The following is a 21,916-nucleotide window of genomic DNA, read 5'->3' as shown; positions in this document are numbered from 1 at the left end:
GAGAGTTAAATGAATTATTCATTCCCAGCCTTTGATCTGCTCTTCCAGCCACAATACTAGACAAAAGATCCAGTTAATTTTTATTCAACAAAACCACCAGGATGGTGATGCCCTCGCGAAAATCATCATTGCCTTCACTTGTGTGGAGGGATGTTACTTGTCTTTCAGTCAAAGTCTGAATGCTATCTAGGTCTTACTACATATGGAAGCAAACTGTTTCACTAACTGAGATGAAAATAGTTCTGCAACTATTTAAAGGACTTCAATCCTATCATTCTTTCATGATTAAAAAAAAATCCTGAAATTTAAATGAAACTTAAAATTTCAAAGTACCTTTCCAAGTAAAGCTCTTTCTTTGACTATATTTCAGTTGATTTTCATCTATTATGATGCAATTTCTTAAATCTTTAGTTGTGGATTCACACTTGTATTTAGTATACAAGAAATTTTTAAAGACAACAAAAAGGCATCTGGTCAGAAACATGCATGTTTTCCATTATTCATTCTCTACTGAAAAATAAACTCTGTATGAAACCAGAAAGAAATGATCAGGCCAACACAAGAAAGTAGTCAAGACTTGTTAGCAGAACATCACAGCTCATAGAAAACTTGTCTTGCTCAAGCAGTTTGGCTAGATTCATACCTTCAAAAGGAGCATGAATAAATAAAAGGATTTTAAAATGATACAGATCAATATGCAGATCCAATGTGGGGTGGGATGCAGAGTATTTTACTGTATATGAACAAAATTTAAATTTTATGATCAAACTTATCAGTCTGTTACATAAAATCCAAAGAAAGACTTTGCCCATATTGAAATGTATAATAATTTGTGAAAGATTATAGGACAATGGAATTGATCAGACAACATTCAAAATACACAACGTTATCCAGGACAGAGAAGTTGTTTGATCAGAGCCTTAACAGCTGTACCCTCTAGCAACAGTACAATTATGTACAAACGAAAGGGATGCACTCCACTAATTATGAAAGATTCCTCTGACAGATCTCCCGGCTATAATCCTCATCCTAAGAAGGAAAAGTGTAACAATGTTATGCACACATTAACAGCTCCGTATTCTCCTTCAGCAGCCAATTACAGTTCTTTCATCAACATTAGCTCGGCAAACGTAGAACTTCTATTATAACCTTATTGTAGGAGCACAGTAAGAACTGCAGTAGTCCAAGGAGGACTTCTTAGGGAAATAAAAGATGGACCACAAGTATAGCTTTGATAATATCATCATCAGGTGTGGTGAGCTAAATGGACCACATGTTTAATTCTGTCTCAAACTATTACCGTTATCTAAATTATTTATTCACTCGAACGACATGAGTGTCACTAGCTGGTCAGCATTTTTTGCCAGTCCTTAGTTGCCCTTGAGAAAGTAGTAGTGAGCTGCTTTCTTAAACCACTGCAGTTGTGTGCTGTAGGTAGACACACAACTCCCTTAAGAAGGGAATATATTTAATCAGTGCCTTAAAACTTACATTACATTTCAAGAAGAAAAAACCCCTCTCTCCTCTAATACAGCCACACTTTCCCTTGTCTAGAAGGTGGCACCAACCATCAAATTATGCTGGCAAACCAGCATGCCAGCTGGCAGTATAAATTTCTGTGCACATGCAACTTCATGCTCACCCCCATTGAGAGCCAAGTGTTCTGCCCATTGTATAGGTCGAAGGAATCACTGAGTTGTCTGCAGAATAGCTGTATAAATTTAAATATTAAGAAGCCAATACAATTAGTCATACAGACTTAGGTGTTGCTTTTCAAATAAGGATTTTTATTTTCCCCTCTCTACAGTGGGACCACACAGCACTGCAGAAGGCCTCTGAGGTCTGCATAGCACATCTCAAGCTCCTTTCAGATCGATACCCCGTGAGGACAGAGACAGTACCTGGCAACATCAAACTGCTCAAGCCAGTAAATCATCTTGGTTAAGAGACAAAACCCTGTGGTGGTCAATAGCGCTGTAAAGATGCAATTAGCTAAACTGTCATGGAAAAGTGGAAGGTCTAAGTAATGGAATGATTAAACATGCAGTAAAATTCAATGAAAAATAAATCATATCTGAAATAAAACTCTGTTTTAGAATAAAAGAAAAGTCAGGTTAAAACTAAAACTTAAAAAAAGCTTTACAATTAAAAAACTAAAACTACAATCTAATCAAAAACATTGTTACTTAGTGAATGCAATGACATTTTACCTCAAAATTATAACTCAAACACAGTTCCAGAGAATGTGAGCAGAGTTTAAAATTTTCTTGAGACAGGTAAACTTCAGCCATCAGGAGGTGGGCATCTGCATATGAAGGATTCTGTTCTAAGCAATGCTGTAGATTGCATTGGGCAGCATCAATATCACCTTTTAAATAAGAAAACGCAACAGTGGAAGTTCAAGCTGTAGCATTTCCTGAACATGTCAAATAATTGCACAAATAATCCTACATTGTCTTAACTACTTCTGAAAAATTACTTCTCAGTTACAAGCTATTTAAACCCAAGATGTTTTCATTTGCAGAGGATTTTCCTGTATTATTAAAATTCCAGAAACAAAAGACAATAAATTTCTCAATATACAGCAATTGTGCAAGATATTTATAACAAACAAGATACCTATGTTTTTATGTTTGAAGACCCTATTAATCCCTAGAGTTATAGATATAAAAATATAGGGACATGCAACTTCATGATTGACAAAATCACTGATCTCGCAGTGAAGAGGTTACACTGAACAACAAAGCAATCTAGAAATGATTGCTGTAACATAAATGAAACTCATATTATTAATTCACAGTACAATATAAGTACCTGCTAAGTATTTAACTTTGGCCATTAGAAAGGCAGCTTCTAATAGTCCTGGTACTGTTTTCACAACAGTTTCCAGCACTGAAGCACAATGTTTCAATAATGGAGATAGCGGCTGACCAGGAGCTCCAGGCTGCAAATAAAAAACAAATCTGTCATGACTTGAGAAAACTTACGTACATTACGTCCAGTGTACATAAAATACACAAAACAACCAGACAGGGTAAGCACTGGCTAAGTGGTATTATTGATCAACTGTTAATCCAGAGACCCAGGTAATGTTTTGGGGACTTGGGTTCAAATCCCACCATGGCAAATAGTGGAACTTGAATTCAAAAATAATCTGGAAATAAGAGTTTTATGATGACCACAAAATCATTGCTGATTAATGCTGTTTAGGGAAGAATTCTGACCTTTATGTGACTCCAGACAGCAATGTTGTTGACTCTTAGCTGCCCTCTGGGCAATTAGGGATTTACAAGCAATGAATGTGGGTCCAGCCAGTGACACCCACATCCAATGAATTTAAAAAATCAACTTACAAAAAAGCAGAAATTCTTCAAGTTCTTTCAATACTTGCATAGTTTCTAACCTTTTTGAGATGCTATTTAACCTGCTGAGTGCTATTAGTATTTTCTACTTTTATTTCAGATTTCTAGAAAAACATTTTGCATTTGTGCAATTCTGGTCTCACCCCTATCGGAAGGATGTTGTGAAACTCAACGATTTGCAAGGGCATTGCCAGGGTTGGAGGGTCTGAGCTATAGGGAAAGGGTGAATAAGCTGGGGCTGTTTTCTCTGGAGTGCACAGGCTGAGGGTTAACTTAATAAAAGTTTATAAAATCTTGAAGGGCATGGATAGGGTAAATACACAGGGTCTTTTCCCTAGGGAGGAGGAGTCCAGAACTAGAGGGCAAAGGTTTACGGTGAGAGGGGAAAGGTTTACAAGTGACCTAAGGGGCAAGTTTTCACACAGAAGTGTGATGATGCTGCTCCTTTAACAAGGTTATGCTATCCTTGGCTTTTTTTCAGAGAGGTCATAAAAGCAGCGATTCCAAAAAGTCTAGGTTTGAAGGGCTTTAGGGCCAGTTTGATTATAGCTAGCAGATACTGCCTCAATCAAAAGGCTTTCAAGTTTAAAAAAAAACTTTAAAATGAAACCGGAAAGGCCAGTTCTCCCAGCTCAGCTTTTCTTTGGTTTGGTTTTTTTTTAAGCAGTCTGGCTGTCCACTGAAAGCAGTCAGTCAGTAAGGCTGCTGGTCTAAGATAGAGCTGCATGTTCCATGCTGAATCTCTCTGCCATTTCTCTCTCTCTCTCCTGTGCGACCCTGTATTTGATTTTGCCTTTTTGCCAAGGACCGTTTATGAGCTGCCAGTGGAAGGGTGGAGGCTGATACAATTGCAACATTTAAAAGCCATCTAGATGGGTTTATGAATAGGAAGGGTTTACAGAGATATGGGCCAAGTGTTGGCAAACAAGACTAGATTAATTTAGGATACCTGGTCAGCTATGTTTAGTCAAATTTCTCCAGCTGTTGCATGGACCTCTGAGGTGGCTGGAGAAACAAGAAGTTAATGAGTTGGTACATTGATTTGTGCTCAAAGGCCCACAGCAAGGCTGCCTGACCGCGTAACGTAGAGAAAACAGTGATAGAGGAGAGTGGCCAGAGTGAGTAAAAAGCTGGCAGATGGAATATAACTGTGTTAAAATGAGGTCATACACTTTGGCACATGTAAGAGCTGAATATTAATTAAATAGGAATGCAACAACATTGGGAGATTTGGGGTCTTTTTGCACGAATTATTACTTTTAGAAAATTACATCTAAGTTCAGTGGGTTATTGGGAAGGCAAATGAACTGTTAGGATTTATTTCAATGGCAATGGACCATAACAATAGACAAGTCTTGCTAAAACTATACCTGTATAAGGAATGAATCAGATAACACCTAGAATATCGTGAACAGGTCTGGTCTCTTTATATCTGACTTAAATGGATACTTATATAGATAAATGGGTTCCAGCATATGGGAATTGCCCAGTGGAATCCTCAACTGCCTGCATAATTCCTTCTGATTCTGCTATATCTGAGACATACAACTCTGATTTATTATTTGGCCATCAGGAAATCCATGCCAATATGCTTACCTTGCATGTCAGCATTTTTCTGATTTGGGGAACAAACTAGAAAGACAAGTCAAAATATTGAACTTCTAGGATTTGCAGGACTGCTGCTCAGAACTTTATTTGAAAAATAAAAGGGGTGACTTTAAGGCTTCAATCTGGTGCACATACATTTTAATGTACTGTTTCTATTGTATCAATTTTAATATCATAGCACTGAAGTGATAATTCGTCCAAAACATAGTGCCTGAATGGGCAGCAGGTTCCCTCTAGAAAAGTGCTTTATATTAATTTCATGGGCACATAAGGCATTTAACACATACTAAGGAGAAGGTGCTGGGGGAATTGAAAGGTATAAAGGTGGATAAATCACCAAACCAGATGGGCTACAATGAGAGTTCTGAAAGAGATAGCTGAGATTGTGGAGGCACTGGTGGTGATCTTTCAGGAATCAATGAAATCAAGTACAATCCCAGAGGACTGGTAAATGACTAATGAAATACGTTTGTTTAAGAATGGAGGGAGGCAGAATACAGGAAACTACAGGACGGTTAACCTGATTTCAGTCAGTCATTCATAAGATTTTCAAGTCCATTATTATGGATAAGATTGTGGAGCAGTTGAAAGTGCATGGTAAAACAGGCCAGAGACAGCAAGGTTTCATCGAGGGGAAGTCATGCCTGACAAAGGGGCGGCACGGTGGCTCAGTGGTTAGCATTGCTGCCTCACAGCACCAGGGTCACAGGTTCAATTCCAGCCTGGGGCGACTGTCTGTGTGGAGATTGCATATTCTCCCTGTATGTGCGTGGGTTTCCTCCGGGTGCTCCGGTTCCTCCCACAGTCCAAAGATGTGCACAGCAGGTGAATTGCCATGCTAAATTGCCCAGTGTTAGGTGCATTAGTCAGAGGGAAATGGGTCTGGGTGGGTTGTTCTTCGGAGGGTCGGTGTGGACTTGTTGGGCCGAAGGGCCTGTTTCCACACTGTAGGGAATCTAATCTAAATTTGTTTAACTCCTTTGAGGAGGTAATGAGCAAGTTTGACAAAGGAGAGCCAGTGGACATGATCTATTTGGATTTGCTGATGGTCTTTGTAAAAGTACTGTACAGGAGGCTGATAAATAAGATAAGAACCCTTGGGTGATAGGGGCAAGGAACTGGCAATGAATAGAAGAATGGCTGACTGGAAAAGCGTGCTTTTTTAGGATGGTAGCCAGTGTCCAGTGGAGTTCCACAGGGGTGAGTTTTGGGATCACAACTATCCACATTACATATTGTTGATCTGGAGGAAGGAACTGAGAGCATTATTGATAATTTTGCAATTGACACAAAGATAGGTGGAGTGACAAGTAATGTTGAGGAAGCAGGGAGGCTGCAGAAGGACTTGGACAGGCTGGCTAAGTGGCAAAGAAGTGGCAGATGGAATGCTAATGGCAAGTGTGTGGTTATGCACTGTAATAGGAAGAATAGAGGTGTAGGAGAAAGTGAGGACTGCAGATGCTGGAGATCAGAGCTGAAAACGTGTTGCTGGAAAAGCGTAGCAGGTCAGGCAGCATCCAGGGAACAGGAGAGTCGACGTTTCTGGATTCCTGAAGAAGGGCTCATGCCCAAAACGTCCTGCTCCTTTTTTAAAAAGGGAAGGACTTTGGAAATGTCAAGCACAAAGGTACTTAGGAGTCCGCATTCAAGTTTCTCTTAGCGGTTAACATATAGATTCAGTTGACGATTAGGCAGGCAATTACAAGGTTGGCATTCATTTTGAGGGTGACATTACAAGAGCAGCAATGTATCACTGAGGCTGTATAAGGCTTTGGTCAGGCTGCAGTTAGAGTATTGTTAGCTGTTTTGGTCCCCATATCCAAGGAAGGATGTTCTGGCCTTGGAGGTGGTGCAGCGGAGATCTACAAGAATGATCCTAAAGTTGAAGTGACTGTCATATGAGGAGTGAGTGAGGACTCTGGATTTGTACTTGATGGAGTTTACAAGGATGAGAGGAGATCTGATTGAAACTTACAGAATAGTAAGAAACAATGACAGAGTGGACGTGGAGAAGATATTCTCAATAGTAGCAGAGACTAAGACTCAAGAGTACAACACCAGAGTGAAGGGATGACCCTTTAGGATGGAAGTGTGGATGAAGTTCTTTATCCAGAAGTGGTTAATCTATGGAACTCCTTGCTGCAGAGGGATGTAGAGACCAAGTCATAGAGTATATTTAAGACAGAGATGGGTCCCTCTTGATTAGTAAAAAAGTCAAGGTTATGGGGAGATTGCAGAAGATGGGGTTGACAAACATATCAGCCATGATCAAATGAAGCAGACATGATGGGTTGAATGGCCTAATTCTCTTCCTGTATTGTATAGCCTAATGACTTGAAAGAAGCTTCAAAGTTCTTTAATTACCCTTTTAGATGGAGTTCTGGATAACTTTTAACATAAAGTCAAAGAGTTTGGTGATTTTTAACCTTTTTCTGACTCTATTTATTCAGATTAGAATAAACGAATTTAACAAGATACAGGAGAGTTGTCTGTCAATACTGAAAGTATTTAAATGAAAACAGAATGTCAGAATGACAGAACGTTCTTAAGACTGGACTCTAAATGTTAACTGTTTTTCTCTCCACAGATGTGGCCAGATTTTCGCCATTATATTTCGTTTGTGCTTCAGATCTCCAGCATCTGCAGTTCCTTATTTTACTACTGAAATGTTAAATAAGGCTGAAGTTAATAGGAACTGATAAGAGGCTTTACAACAGGCTAAGATTGCAGGAAATCAGTAACTGCTGTCTCTACCAAAGAAGGCATACATTTGGATGAAACATTCAGGATTGGTCATATGCACTGATAATTCCAAATCAAGCATACATTTGGCACAGAGGTCTGTGTATAAAGAACACATTGTTCAGCAGAACCTCGAAGAATCAGGCTGCAGGAGGTACCCTATGTCAGGTGGCATGATGAAGACATCAAGAAGTCTTTCCGCCTGGCTAGCTGCCAACTCTCCCAGCTATTATTGTTTGGAGTTTTGTTACAGAACCCAGGGTAGTGAAAGACAGTGATTGAGATATAGCTTGTTGTTAACAGTGTGAGTGATTTAAGTACTTAATAAATTGATTGAGTTTTATGGCGCTTTAAGTATCTCCACTATATCTTATATACAGGGCAACCCCCACCCCAGGTATCCGTAGAATCGTTTTCCGCTGTTCAGTTACCCGTGATTTAGCGTAGCCTGAACATATTACAGGGAACATTCTGGAATCAGGGAACGGGGGGCTGCTGGAAAGGTAAATTTCCCGCTTAAACGAATGGGTGCGCTCCTATCCGCGGTTTCAGGCTGCCGCAGTAGGTCTTGGAACGAATCATACTGTTGTCGCTCAGAAAAAAGCAACAGAAAGCATCTTGAATCATTGAAAGCTGGAATTATCTTAAATTGTTGCCAATCATCATAACTGATTCACCAAACTGCAACTGCAATTGCAAACAGCGGGCATGTATTGCAAATTAAATTAAAGAAATGCCAGCTTTTTGTTGAGACAGTTAACTGAAGTTCTATCTGACTTTTTCCATTAGTGAGAGCTACCGTGGCATAGTGGTAGTGTCACTACCATTGGGCCAGAAGCCTATGTTAAGTGGGAGAAAGTTAGGACTGCAGATGCTAGGGTGTCAGAGTTGAAAAGGGTGGCACTAGAAAAGCACAGCAGGTCAGGCAGCTTCCGAGGAGCAGGAGAGTTGATGTTTCAGGCATAAGCCCTTCATCAGGATACTTTCCACAGTATAAAACATGTTTAGATCTGGACTTTGTGGTCTGCAGCAAAGTGATGGCGCTCACTCCTGACCTCAAAGAAAGCTATCTAGCAATCTCTGCAGGATGCATTTCCCTTTTTTGGATATTAGTTTTGTGTATGGTGTGAAGCCAAGAGAATTTTCAAGCATCCAGAAAAAAGAATGTCATTAAGCAGGATAAGCAGCCAATTGCACTGAAACATACTCACATTTAGCAAACCAGGAAGTAAAATGTATCGATATCCTTCATTATCAAAATTTCACTGAGAGCAGTACATGATTGAAGCATGCACAAAAAAGTAAGATGTTCAAAAATGCAGAATTTTGTTAAAAACCCAGTTGCTTCTTATTCAGAAAAGATGTGCTTTTCACCCCAAGCATCTCTATAATAAAACTGATACTATGTGCACTTTCAGTGATTCTACTGGATTTCAATTTGAGAGACTTCAACAGCTCACCAGATAAGAAAAATGCAGAATTACTGACAGCAACATTTGGGTCTATCTATAACTTCAATTCACACACTCCAGAAGTTGCCCTTTGAAAAAAGTAATGATGATGAATGCTGATATTTTTGCTGCCATTACTACTTAAAATTCCACCCTTTTTATGAGCTATTTGACTTAAACTATACAGTAGGACTAGTTAAAATAAAACACTGACAATCTTACTCCTTTTAAATTTTAGAACCACAAACATATTTACAATATAAGCATCTCTTATGTTCTGATTTTATTTAACTTTGATTAAATAATAATTTAACATTGATGTTTTACCTGTGTGGGACAGAAGGCAAGATATTCACGAATAATTTCTAACAAAAAGTCAGGATTTAATTTTTCATAGTAGTGAACTCCCAGAGGCAGGCCTTGCAATGTAGAGAAATGAACGTCAATAGCATCATTTAGGAAATGAATGACCTCATCCTGTCCCTTATGTTTCTTCACTGCCAAAACTGCACGCAGGAAAGACAGTTCCTGGAATAAAAACATGAAAGTAATTTGATTTCCTTTTTCTGTCAGAACAGATATTCCTCCTTATGCACATTCTTTTTTTATTAATGATGCTTAATTTTCAGATACATGTGGAGTATGGCTACGGTCTCTTTGCCCAAGAAAGGATAGATATTTTCAATCAACCTGTTTAGACATGTTATGATGCATCTCTGGACCAGAAGGGACTCGAACCCAGGCCATCTCGCACTGAGCTAGGGAACTACCACTGCAGCACACGAGTCTCCTAAGGAAGGACAGATATTTTTCTCAATTAGCCTGTTCAGAGATGCTATTATACACCTGAGAAGCAGGAGAAGTACAGGTCGTTCTGGTATAACTCGCTGATTGCGTTCCTCTTCGATCACACACTGTAGAAAACCATGCTGTGGAAAGCCACTATAGAAAGTCATACTGTTGAGGATTGCTATAGAAAATTGCTATACCTGTTCAGTAGGAAATTTGCATTATTCATATAGTGCCCACAATTCATCAATCACATTAAAGCCAATTCACACTGATGAACACACTTTATACTAGAAAGCAGAGCTGCCAATAGCTCCTTGGACTGCAGGAAATGAGAACTGGTTATCAAATAATAATTAAGAACTGATTCAGCAAACTGAAAGGGCAGCATGGTGGCTCAATGGTTAGCACTGCTGCCTCATAGCACCAGGAACCTACATTAGATTCCAGCCTTGGGCGACTGCCTGTGTGGAGTTTGCACGTTCTCCCCGTATCTATGTGGGTTTCTCCGTGTGCTCCGGTTTCCTCCCACAATCCAAAGATGTGCAGGTTGGATGAATTGGCCATGCTAAATTGCCCATATTAATCAGGGGTATGTAGGTTAGGTGCATTAATCAGGAGTAAATGTAAAGTAAAGGGGAACGGGTTTGGATGGGATAGGACACTCTTTGGAGGGTTGGTGTGGACTTGTTGGGCCAAAGGGCCTGTTTCCTGAATCACTGTAGGGATTCTAAATGCAAGTGCAAACAATAGCATGTACTGCAATTGAAATTAAGGAGGTAGCATCTGTCCGTTGAGACAATTAACGAGGTTCTGCCTTTTTATACAGAGGTAAGTGACATCATTGCATTATTTAAAAGAGCAGGTGTCCGGGCTAATATTTATTGTTCAATCAATACACCAACTCTTATTATCTGATCATCATCACGTTGTGTGTGGGAGATGGCTGTTGTAAATTTGCATTTCCTACATTACAGGAGAGACTGCACTTAAAAAGTACATCATTGCTGTAGGTGTTCTAGTCTACTTGAGATCTCTAAAAAGCAGTATATAAATGCAAGTTTTTAAGGGGAATCTTGTGGTCAGTTTGTGATGGAAGAACATTTAATTCAGGCAAGAGAATGCAGGTGAGGACCCCACTGCCTTTTTTTGTCTCCACCACAATTACATCATGGTAGGAGTTGTCATGACAGGTGCATGACAAGTTTGCATTACATCATTATTTTGCAAAGTACTTAGAATCATAGTGTAGAGAAGAGGCCTTTCAGCCCATCAAGTCTGTATTGCCAAAACACACCACTACCTACATCAGTCCCACTTTCCTACATGATGCCCACAGCCTTGACTAACATGATACTTCCAAGTACTCATCCAAGTACTGCTTAAAGGTTGTGACGTCACCAGCCTCAACTACCCTCAGAGGCAGTGCATTCTAGACTCCTTCCACCTTCTAGATGGAAACATTCTTCCTCAATTCTCCTCTAAAACCCCAGCCTTTAATTTTAAAATTGTGTGCCTCCATGTCCTTGACCCTCCTCGCCAGGTACCTGACTTTTCATTAATGCAGCTACATTTTAAATGTTTATTTAGTGTAAGCTTAAATAATGTCATTGCTTAATACAGTGACTCACTTCAAAAATTCCATTTTGTGTATGAAATTTGAGACTTTTATCTCAGATATGAAGAAGGAATATACAAATAAATACAAGTTCATCCTCAGTGAATATTTTCAATGACTCTGAAATGATTACATTTCAATTGTCCATGTCAATGTTTGTGGAGTTAAAGATTACAATTGCTGCCTGTTTTACAATCAACTATTCTAAATTAAATACCAAAACACTGACCATTTTTGCAATGATTTGCACTATTTACATTAACACTGTTGTGGATCAGGCAAGGCCTCCTCGCCTGTGTATTCAGATGTGGTCAATACTGGGACAGTAGGCTGTCCACTGAAACTTCCTGCTTTGCTTTAGTTATTCAGTGAGTGGAGCAACCACATTGCTAAAATTCGATAAGAATTTCTGATAAAATCCACTCAATCCCAGGAATTGTAGTAGTGCTCTTTTTGTCAATGGTCTAGGAAACTCCCTAATAGCCTTTGTTATTGCAATCCATGGGGCTATTTGTCCATGTTTGTTAGCATGGTCCAAGGCCGTGACTTGGGCTTTGGCAAATTCACTCTTAGACAGGTTTATCACTAAGCCTGCCTCCCAAAGTCGATCGAATGATTCTGATAAAAGCTGCAAATGTTCCTTCCATGTGTAACTAAAAATCACCAGGTCATCGATGTAAACAACACAATTGGGTAATCCGAAATGACTTTATTGATTAGATTAGATTAGATTACTTACAGTGTGGAAACAGGCCCTTCGGCCCAACAAGTCCACACTGCCCCGCCGAAGCGCAACCCACCCATACCCCTACATTTACCCCTTACCTAACACTACGGGCAATTTAGCATGGCCAATTCACCTGACCTGCACATCTTTGGACTGTGGGAGAAAACCGGAGCACCCGGAGGAAACCTACGCAGACACGGGGAGAACGTGCAAACTCCACACAGTCAGTCACCTGAGGCGGGAATTGAACCCGGGTCTCTGGCGCTGTGAGGCAGCAGTGCTAACCACTGTGCCACCGTGCCGCCCACCATTGGTTAGGCTTTGAAATGTGGCTGGCGCATTTTTCATACCAAATGGCATGACTTTAAATTGGTACAGTCCATTTGTTGTTATAGAAGCCAAAATTGTCTTTGGTATTTTGGATAAAGGTATCTCCCTGTATGCTCTGTGCAAATCCAACTTAGAAAATATGTTGCTTGTCCCACCTTTTCAATACAGTCTTCCAAACATGGAATCAAATATGAATCAGATATTCTAATTGTATTGATTTTGCGATAGTCCATACATAATTGTTGGGTACCATCTGGTTTTGGCACCATTACTATGGATGAGCTCCAGTCATTGCAACTCACTTTGATTATGTCATTTTGGAGCATGTGTTCAATCTCTTTTGGAACTGGTGTCAACTTTAGAGGGTTAAGTCTACATTGATGTTGCTTAATTGGAACAGCATTTCCTACATCTACATCATGCATAAGTAGATTAGCACTTCTCAGCTTATTCCCACATATCTCTCCATACGATAGCAATAACTCTTTCAGGTCTTTTCGATTTTCCACTGGGAGATAACTCAATAATTTATTCCACTTTTTGAAAACTTCTTCATTATCCAAATTTGAGGAATGTCCAATTCAGAATCTGAACTTGGTTCTTCCCTCTGTACTGAAACTAGTAACACGTTCTCCTTTTGCTTTCCTTCCCTATCAAAATACCTTTTGAGCATATTCACAGGATACACAGAGATTTCTTTCTGACTGGAATCCTTATCAAATTTTTCATCTCACTCAATCTCCTTTTGACTAGATAAGATCCAATGAACCTTGCTTTTAAAGGTTCACCTATCACTGGAAGTAACATTAACACCTTATCTCCAATATCAAAATTGAGAATTTTTCATTTGGCTGCTTCCTATTTCATTCTATGCAGTGATACTTTTAAATGCTGTCTAGCCAACTCCCCTGCTCTATTTCTTTATTCCCAAAAATTTGACAAATAGTTCAAATACGTGATCTCTGAATTCTGAATCACCAACTTTTCCTTAATCAATTTTTGATTGAGGAAGTGGTAATCTCCCTTCATGCTCAAAAGCTAATTCAAATGGACTGCATTTGCTCAATTCATTTGGTGAATCACTGATGGCAAAATGTACAAATGGAATTCCCTGATCCCAATCATTTGGATAGTCTTGGCTACAAGTCTTCAACATGGTCTTTAATGTCTGATGCCACCTTTCTAGCACTCCCTGCAACTCTGGATGGCATGCGTACATTTGAACTTCCTTGAATAATGTGGATGTAAAAGTTTGAACCTTGATCTGACTGTATCCCAGAGGGTACAGTATCTGGTGAAACATTTGAGTAACTCTTCTACAATCCTTTTAGCTATGATATTGTGAAATGGAATGGCCTCTGGAAATCTAATGGACACATCCATTATTGTTAACAAATACTGATTCCTACCATTTGTATTAGGTAGGGATCCTACAACTTAATTTTTTTTTGCTCATTCGTGGGACTTGGGTGTCTCTAGCTAGCCAGCATTGATAGCACATCCCTATTTACCCTTGAGAAGATGGTGGTGAGCTGCGTTCTTGAATCGCTGCAGTCCACTTGGTGTGAGTTGACCCATAATGCCAGTAGGGAGGGAATTTCAGGATTTTGACCCAACAACTGTGAAGGAAGGGTGGTATATTTCCAAGTCAGGATGGTAAGTAGCTTGGAGGGAAAATTGCAAGTGGTGGCATTCCCAAGTACCTGCTGCTCTTTTCCTTCTAGGTGGAAGTGGTTGTGAGTTTGGAAGGTGTTGTCTTAGGATCTTTGGTGAATTTCTGCAGTGCATCTTGTAGATAGTACACACTGCTGTTAACGAGCAGCGGTGGTGGAGGGATTGAATGTTTATAGATGTGGTGCCAATCAAGCAGGTTGCTTTGTCTTGGATGGTGTCAAGCTTCTGGAGTGTTGTTGAAGCTGCACTCATCCAGGCAAATGGGGAGTATTCCATCACACTCCTGACTTGTGCCTTGTGGATGGTGGACATACTTTGGAGGTCAGGAGGTGTGTTTTTCGCTGCAGTATCCCTAGTCTCTGATCTGCTCTGTCGCCACTGTCCTTTATGTGGTGAGTCCAGTTGAGTTTCTGGTCAATGGTAACCCCAAGGATATTGTCAGTGGGGGATTCAGGGATGGAAATACTGTTGAATGTCAAAGGTGCAGTGGTTACAGTGCCTCTTATTGGTGATGGTCATTGGCATTTTGTGGCGCAAATGTTACTTGCCACTTGTCATCCAAAGCCTGGACATTGTCCAGGCCTTGCTGCATTTGAGCACAGACTGCTTCATTATCTGAAGAGTCTCAAATGGTGCTCAAAACTATACAATCATCAGCGAACATCCCCACTTCTGACCTTATGACAGAGGGAACGTCATTGAGGAAGCAGTTGAAGATTGCTGGCCTATGGCACTACCCTGAGGGACTCCTGCAGAGATGCCCTGGAGCTGACAAGACTGATCCTCCACAACTACAACCACCTTCCTTGTGCCAGGTATGATTCTAACCAGCAGAGTGTTTGCCACACAATGCCCATTAATTCCAGCTTTGCCAGGGCTCCTTGATGCCATACTCAGTCAAATGCAGCCTTGATCTCAAGGGTTGTCACTTTCAGCTCATCACTGGAATTCAGGTTTTTTGTCCATGTTTGAACCAAGGCTGTAATAAGATCAGGAGCTGAGTGACCCTAGCAAAACCCAAACTGGGCATCACTGAGCAGGTTGTTGCTGAGCAGGTGCTGCTTGATAGCAGTGTTGATGACCCCTTCTATCCCTTTACCGATGATGGAGAGGAGACTGGCTGGGCGGTAATTGGCCGGCTTGGATATTTCCTACTTTTTGTGTACAGGACACATGTGAGCAATTTTCCACATTGTTGGGTAGATGCCAGTGTTGTAACTGTACTGGAAGAGCTTGGCTAGGGGAGAGGCACATTCTGGAGCACACATCTTCAGTACTATTGGCGGAATGTCATCAGGGCCCATTGCCTTTGTAGTATCCAGTGCCTCCAGCTGTTTCTTGATATCACGTGGAGTGAATCAAACTGGCTGGAGACTAGTATCTGTGATGCTGGGGACTACTGGAAGAGCCAGAGATGGATCAGCCACTCGGCACTTCTGACTGAAGATCATTGTGAATGTATCAGCCTTAAATTTTGCACTGATGTGCCGTGCTCCTCCACAATTGAGGACGGGGATATTTGTGGAGCTTCCTTTTCCAGCGAGTTGTTTAATTGTCCACCACCATGCACGACTGGGTGTAGAGAGACTGCAGAGGTTAGGTCTGATCCATTGATTGTGAGATCGCTTAGCTCTGTCTATCACTTGCTGTTTATGTCGTCTGGCACGCAAGTAATCCTGTTTGGCAGCTTCACCAACTTGACACCTCATTTTTAGGTATGACTCTCAAGACTCTTGTAAAACGTTCCTCAAATGCATGAATAGGTATTAAAGGTGCAGGTTTTATTAATGCCTGGTGATTTTCCAATTACCTGACACGTATGACATGTCTGGCAAAATTTAACTGCATACTTGTGCAGTTCAGGCCAGTAAAAATGTTTTCGTATTTTAGCTTGAGTTTACCTTAACCCTAAATGACCTCCTACCTGGATGTCCTTTCTATAACCCACAGATAATACACATGATGAAACTTCCACCCATTTCTCATTTGCCTGAATATGTGATGGTCTCAAGTTTTTCATTAAGACATCATTCTAAAAATAGTAGCACACAGGAATACACTCCGATTCTTTGTCCCTGTGTGCTTTTTGATACAATTGCTTCAGTTTTTCATCCTTCTGTTGTAACTCAGTTAATTTCTCTAAGCTAAAAATATCCACATTGTCCTCCACCTGTTCCTGTCTTGTCTCAACCATTTGATCAAACATGATCTCTGATAATTCTACTTCAATTTTCTCATCTGTATTTTTTGATCTCCTGTTTCAGCTGGTGACTTTGTGACCTTGTTACCATACGGTCAGGAAAAATCCCAGGATATGCTTCCTGAAATACCTCAGTTACCTGATTTTCCACTGGCCTTTCAACCACAGTAGGCAGCACTCCTATCTTTGAACCAACTATAGCATTAGCAAGGTCAAATTGTATTCCTTGAGTTGAGAGTTCTTCTAGTACTCCTACCACCACTTCTCCACTTTTCACTGGACAGTCTAACCTCACTCTACATAGTTAAGCACTTCTTTTCTCCCTGTGAATTCCAATTACTAGTGCTATTTCTGGCAATAACCCTTCTGAGTTACATATCTCCTCATCTCTCAATGTCAAAGATTGTCATAATCCTGTGTCTCTTTACACTGGAACCTCTTTACCTGTTGTTCCTGGCCTACGCAAGCAAAAATCACCTTTGTATGTAAATGGTTTAAGAAGATCTGGCACTTCCTCCTTAACTAACCTCTGACCAGGTGGTACATTCTGGTGCAGCTTTTTAGCCTCCACTGTTCTTTCTACTCCAACAAAATTCACTGGCTTATCAGTGCTTTTTCTAACCCACCAACATGGTGATTTTATGTGGTCTACTTTAATGCAGAAAAAACACTGGATCTTTTTAAACTTCTCTTTCCCCTTCATCGGTTTTCTTTTTACCCTGAGGTAAGTTATCTTCAATATCTCCACTGAGATCAACAGTTCCCTTACTAGGTGAAGATTTCTCTTTTCCCTAATTTCTAACCCTCATGGACTGAAACTGATTTTGGAAGCCAAACTTTTATTTATGAACCAATTCAATCATCAACCATTTTAGCTGCTAAATCTTGCCATTTTAACTCTCTGCTCTTCCACAAGTTCTCACTACTACAGGAAGTGAATTTTGGAACTCCTCCAAAATAGTTGTCTCTCTTAATTGTGTCATATTTCTGTTCTATTTTTAATGTCCATACCCACTTATCAAAATTACTTTGTTTGATCCTTTCAAATTTGATGTATGTTTGACCAGGGTCCCTCCTTAGATTCCTGAAACACTGTTTAATAGCTTCTGGCACAAGCTCATACACACTTATGATGGCTTTCTTCACCTCCTATATTCCCCAGATACCTCCTTTGATAGTGATGCAAATACCTCACTAGCTCTACCTACCAACTTTGTTTTTATCAACAAAACCCAAATGGTCACTGGCCACTTCATTTGTTTAACCACCTTCTCAAACAAGATGAAAAAGGCTTCCACATCCTTCTCATCAAATTTAGGCAATGCTTGGATATATTTAAACAGATCCCTACCAGGCCTTTAGCTACCATGGGTTCGCTCATCCTCACTACCTTCCGCACTAAGCTTACCTTCTGCCTTCACCTCCATCCTTTTAAGCCGATTTTCTCATCTAAGTGCCAATGTATGAAGCTCAAACGCACACTTTCTCCCGTTCATCTCTCTCTTTCCCCCTTTCTTCTCTCTCCTCTTCTTTTTGTTCTGCTAAAACGAATCTGTCCTTTCTGTTCTGCTCGGACGATTCATTCTTCTTCTCTTTCCTCTGTTTTAAATTGTAATTCAAACCATTTCATTTTTTTTCTCTCTTTTCTTTTGCCTCTAACTCAAGCTGCTTCATTTTCAATTGAATATTAGCCATTTCTAAAGATTCTGATGGTGTTTCCAGCAAATTTAATGCTGAGCCATTTGCTGTAATTATCTCTCTTTTTCTCATGGATGAAGGTAACTCCAACTCCAGCTTGTCTGCCAACTCCAGCAGCTTTGCCTTGCTCACCTTTTGTAAAGCCCCCAAAGTCAGTTCTTCCACTCTGAGAAAGCTCTTAGTGACTGAAAGAGCCATCACTACACCAAGCACTATATAAACCAACCGAATTCAACACCTGGAACAAAAGACATTAATACCTACCACATGTTGCCTTTGCGTCCAACAATCCTAATCCCAAATTGGAACGATAGAATAAATCCCAACAAGAGCTCCCAATCTGTTATGGACCAGGCCAGACCTCCTTAAAACATGTTAAGAAGGTAGTCCAGACCCTAAATTTTATTTTCTGTTTGGCAGATATTCCAGGAGTGATGCTGCTGCTGCTGGTCAAACCATTCAGCTTTCAGCAAAACAGAACTTATTTAAATGTTATGGATGAAACAAGAACAAAAGAAAACAGAATTTAGAATAACTTATTTGATAATCCAACTGACACTAGATCACAACTTAACAAAGCTGTACCAATCCCTACAACATCCCATAAACACACTCCTTGGCTAAAGGTAATTTCAAGCACAGGTTCTTACAGGCTGGAGTTTTCAGAGAGAAAGTTCAGGCAAAACCTCTGTTGAAACATGGAACTACTTTTCACTGTAGCTCTTCTCTTGGTCACCATCAGATTTTGACTGCCTGCTAAAACTAAACCAAACTAGAAAAAACCTAAACTGGCCACTCCCCTGCCATTGTTCAAAGTACAGACTTCCAGACAAATCAGCACCTCTACCTTTACAACCCCTCTTAAAAATAATAAAGGACAACATAAGCTTGTTAAAGGGGCAGCATCATCACAACCCATGTTGGAATATGGGACAAAATCTTTGTAATTCTTCGAGCTTCACTACATTAATGCGCGTTATTTGTCACTCCTCAGCTCTACTTACAAAGGCCATTTTCACTTTGTCCAAGACACTGTTACTTGGAATATGACCTTTTCATTTACCAACACTTTTATTGGTTTCTTATAAAATAGCTCTTCAGCTACCATGGCCTCAATTAATTTGAAATTGTTTTCCACACCTTCAAAAATTTACATAAATACGATCTCTTAAATGATATCTTTTGTCAAATCTCCAAAGATTTGTTTATCTATGCAACTCATTATTATCACATTTTAAAATCACTTTTGGATTTTTTTAAGCACATGAAGAGTTTTTAGCAATTTTACAGCAAATATAGGAATTTGGAGGTTTGTAGTAGGATTTATATTATTTTCTTTAGCTACCAGCTGTATACAGAATTGTATAACTAGCTCTTTTTAGAACCTGGTTGCATTAAAACTTCTCAGAATTTGTTTAAGAGATATTCTAAACATAACAAAGGTGTGGGTGAAATTGCTGAAAATTAATTTTTAACTGCATTTGCAATTAAATCAACAAACCTAGGCTTCAGGGACTTTTGTCATCAATCACATGGTTCCAACATCATTAGAGATTTGAATTCACTACTTTAATAACATGCGGAAAAGGAAGCCACCTGCTGGCAAACTGTCGTAATATGTTTAGCCTAACAAAGGAGAGGCAATTGGATGAGGTCAGGGCAATGTTTGGCTGGAGAACCAACTGCTTGTCCACATTTATTGTTTAATCAGCAGTTCACATCTTCAGAGATCCACAGATCTGCAACATCCACAGTCATAGTTTTAATAATCTTGAATGTTTTGGTTTCACCAAAGCCCTAAATATTTGCATTGAAAAGTATTTAATCATTTATATCTGATATTAATCTAGGAAATAGCACATAATGGTGCCTACAGGCAGGCTAGCAAGAACATAGCATCTGAAAATAGTTGACTATAGTTTAGAAATTAAGTACAATTGAAATTAAACATCAAGAACAAAGATGAATTACCCCAGATTTTCCAATAGATTGTTGAATTTCATTAAGAAACTCCAGTTGTTGTTCTGCATCTTCTAGTTGTCCCTCAATTAATTGGCATCTTATAATACCTTGAATTGCAATGATAGCCAAAATTAATTTATCATTAGCAAAACATACTTTCCATTTAATTTTGTATCTATTGGATGCAGAATTTTTAGGTAATCAATTAGAAGCTTCTCAAACAGATCTATATTTCCAGTCAGGACAGCTTATTAACTCCAGTACACACACAAATAGGACACTGTATGGAAAAGGCTGGCAATCAAACTTCAAGTTCACTGGACAAACGATTGACAATGAGAAGAGGGACAGTTAATACAGAACCGAAGATGTTATATCTGAATGCCTGCAGTATAAGGAATAAGGTAAACGAGCTTGTGATGCAGATCGAAATTGGCCGGTATGACGTGATGGGCATCACAGACATGGCTGCAAGGGGATCAGGATTGAGAGCTGAATATTCAAGGACTTACATCCTATTGAAAGATAGGCAGGTGGGCAGAGGGGCTGGGGTTGCCTTATTAGTAAGAAATGAAATTAACTCAATAGTGAGAAACAAAGTAGGGTCAGATGGTGTAGAATCTGTGTGGGTAAAATTGAGGAACCGCAAAGGTAGAAAAACCACAGATGGTGTCATGTATAGGTCTCCAAACAGTAGTGAGGAGCTGAGGTGCAAGATACACCAAGAGATATAAAAGATGTGTAGGAAAGGCAAAGTTACATTGATCATGAGGGATTTCAATATACAGGTTGACTGAGAAAATCAAGTTGGTAGTGGATTGCAAGAAAAGGAATTTCTGGAATGTCTACAAGATGGCTTTTAGGAGGAGCCTGTGGTGGAGCCCACTAGAGAACAGGCAACATTGGATTTAGTGTTGTGCAATGAGGCAGACTTAAAAAGGGAGCTTCAGGTACCCTTAGGAACTCTTAGGAAGCAGTGATCTTAACATGATTAAATTTACTTTGCAATTTGAGAGAGAGAGAAATCAGAATCAGAGGTAATTGTATTTCAGTTGAATAAAGCTGAAAATGTGTTGCTGGAAAAGCGCAGCAGGTCAGGCAGCATCCAAGGAACAGGAGAATCGACGTTTTGGGCATAAGCCCTTCTTCAGGAATGAGGAAAGACAGTTGAATAAAGGCAACTACAGAGGCATGAGGGAGGAGCTAGGTAGAATTGACGGGAAGAAAAGCCTAACAGGAAAGACAGTGGAACAGCAAAGGTAGGAGTTTCTGGGAGTCATTCAGGAGACACAACAGAGATTCATCCTGAGGAAAAAGAAGCATAATGTAGGGAGAATGAGGCAACCCTGGCTAACTCAGGAAGTTAGGAATAGCATAAAAGCAAAAGAGAAAGCACATAAAGTAGCGAAAAACAGTGGGAAATCAGACGATTGGGAGGTTCACAAAGACCAACAGAGGGCAACAAAGGAAGAGATTAGGGAGGGAGAACATTAAATAGGAGGGTAAGCTAGACAATAATATAAAGGAAGACTGTAAGAGTTTCTTTAGATATATAAAGGGCAAAAGAGAGGCAAATGTGGACATTGGGCTGCTGGAAAATGACGAAGGAGAGACAGTAGTGGGGAACAAAGAAATGGCTGAGGAACTGAATAATTACTTCACATCAGTCTTCACAGTGGAAGACATGAGTAATCTCCCAAAAATTCAAGACAGTGAGGTGGCAGAGCTGAGTATGGTAGCCATCAACAAGGAGAA

General features: G+C 39.9%; 1 protein-coding gene across 2 annotated transcripts in view; it reads right to left on the bottom strand.

The window, feature by feature from the left end:
* The window catches only part of ttc21b (tetratricopeptide repeat domain 21B), a 110,852-nt gene that overhangs the window by 66,262 nt on the left and 22,674 nt on the right, over positions 1-21,916 (bottom strand). For both annotated transcript variants that reach the window (XM_043693904.2, XM_087989109.1), the window contains 4 exons: positions 20,171-20,268; positions 9,491-9,691; positions 2,815-2,944; positions 2,211-2,368 (listed from right to left, as the gene is read on the bottom strand). In XM_043693904.2, the coding sequence (XP_043549839.1) occupies positions 2,211-2,368; positions 2,815-2,944; positions 9,491-9,691; positions 20,171-20,268 (587 nt within the window). The remainder of the gene's footprint in view (positions 1-2,210; positions 2,369-2,814; positions 2,945-9,490; positions 9,692-20,170; positions 20,269-21,916) is intronic.

Source organism: Chiloscyllium plagiosum, unplaced genomic scaffold, assembly GCF_037043375.1.
Source record: "Chiloscyllium plagiosum isolate Xiang-an unplaced genomic scaffold, Cpla_swu_hap1 HiC_scaffold_7, whole genome shotgun sequence".
NCBI lineage: Eukaryota > Metazoa > Chordata > Chondrichthyes > Orectolobiformes > Hemiscylliidae > Chiloscyllium > Chiloscyllium plagiosum.
The sequence above is the reverse complement of the archived record's forward strand: the minus strand, read 5'-3'. Positions and strand labels throughout refer to the sequence as shown.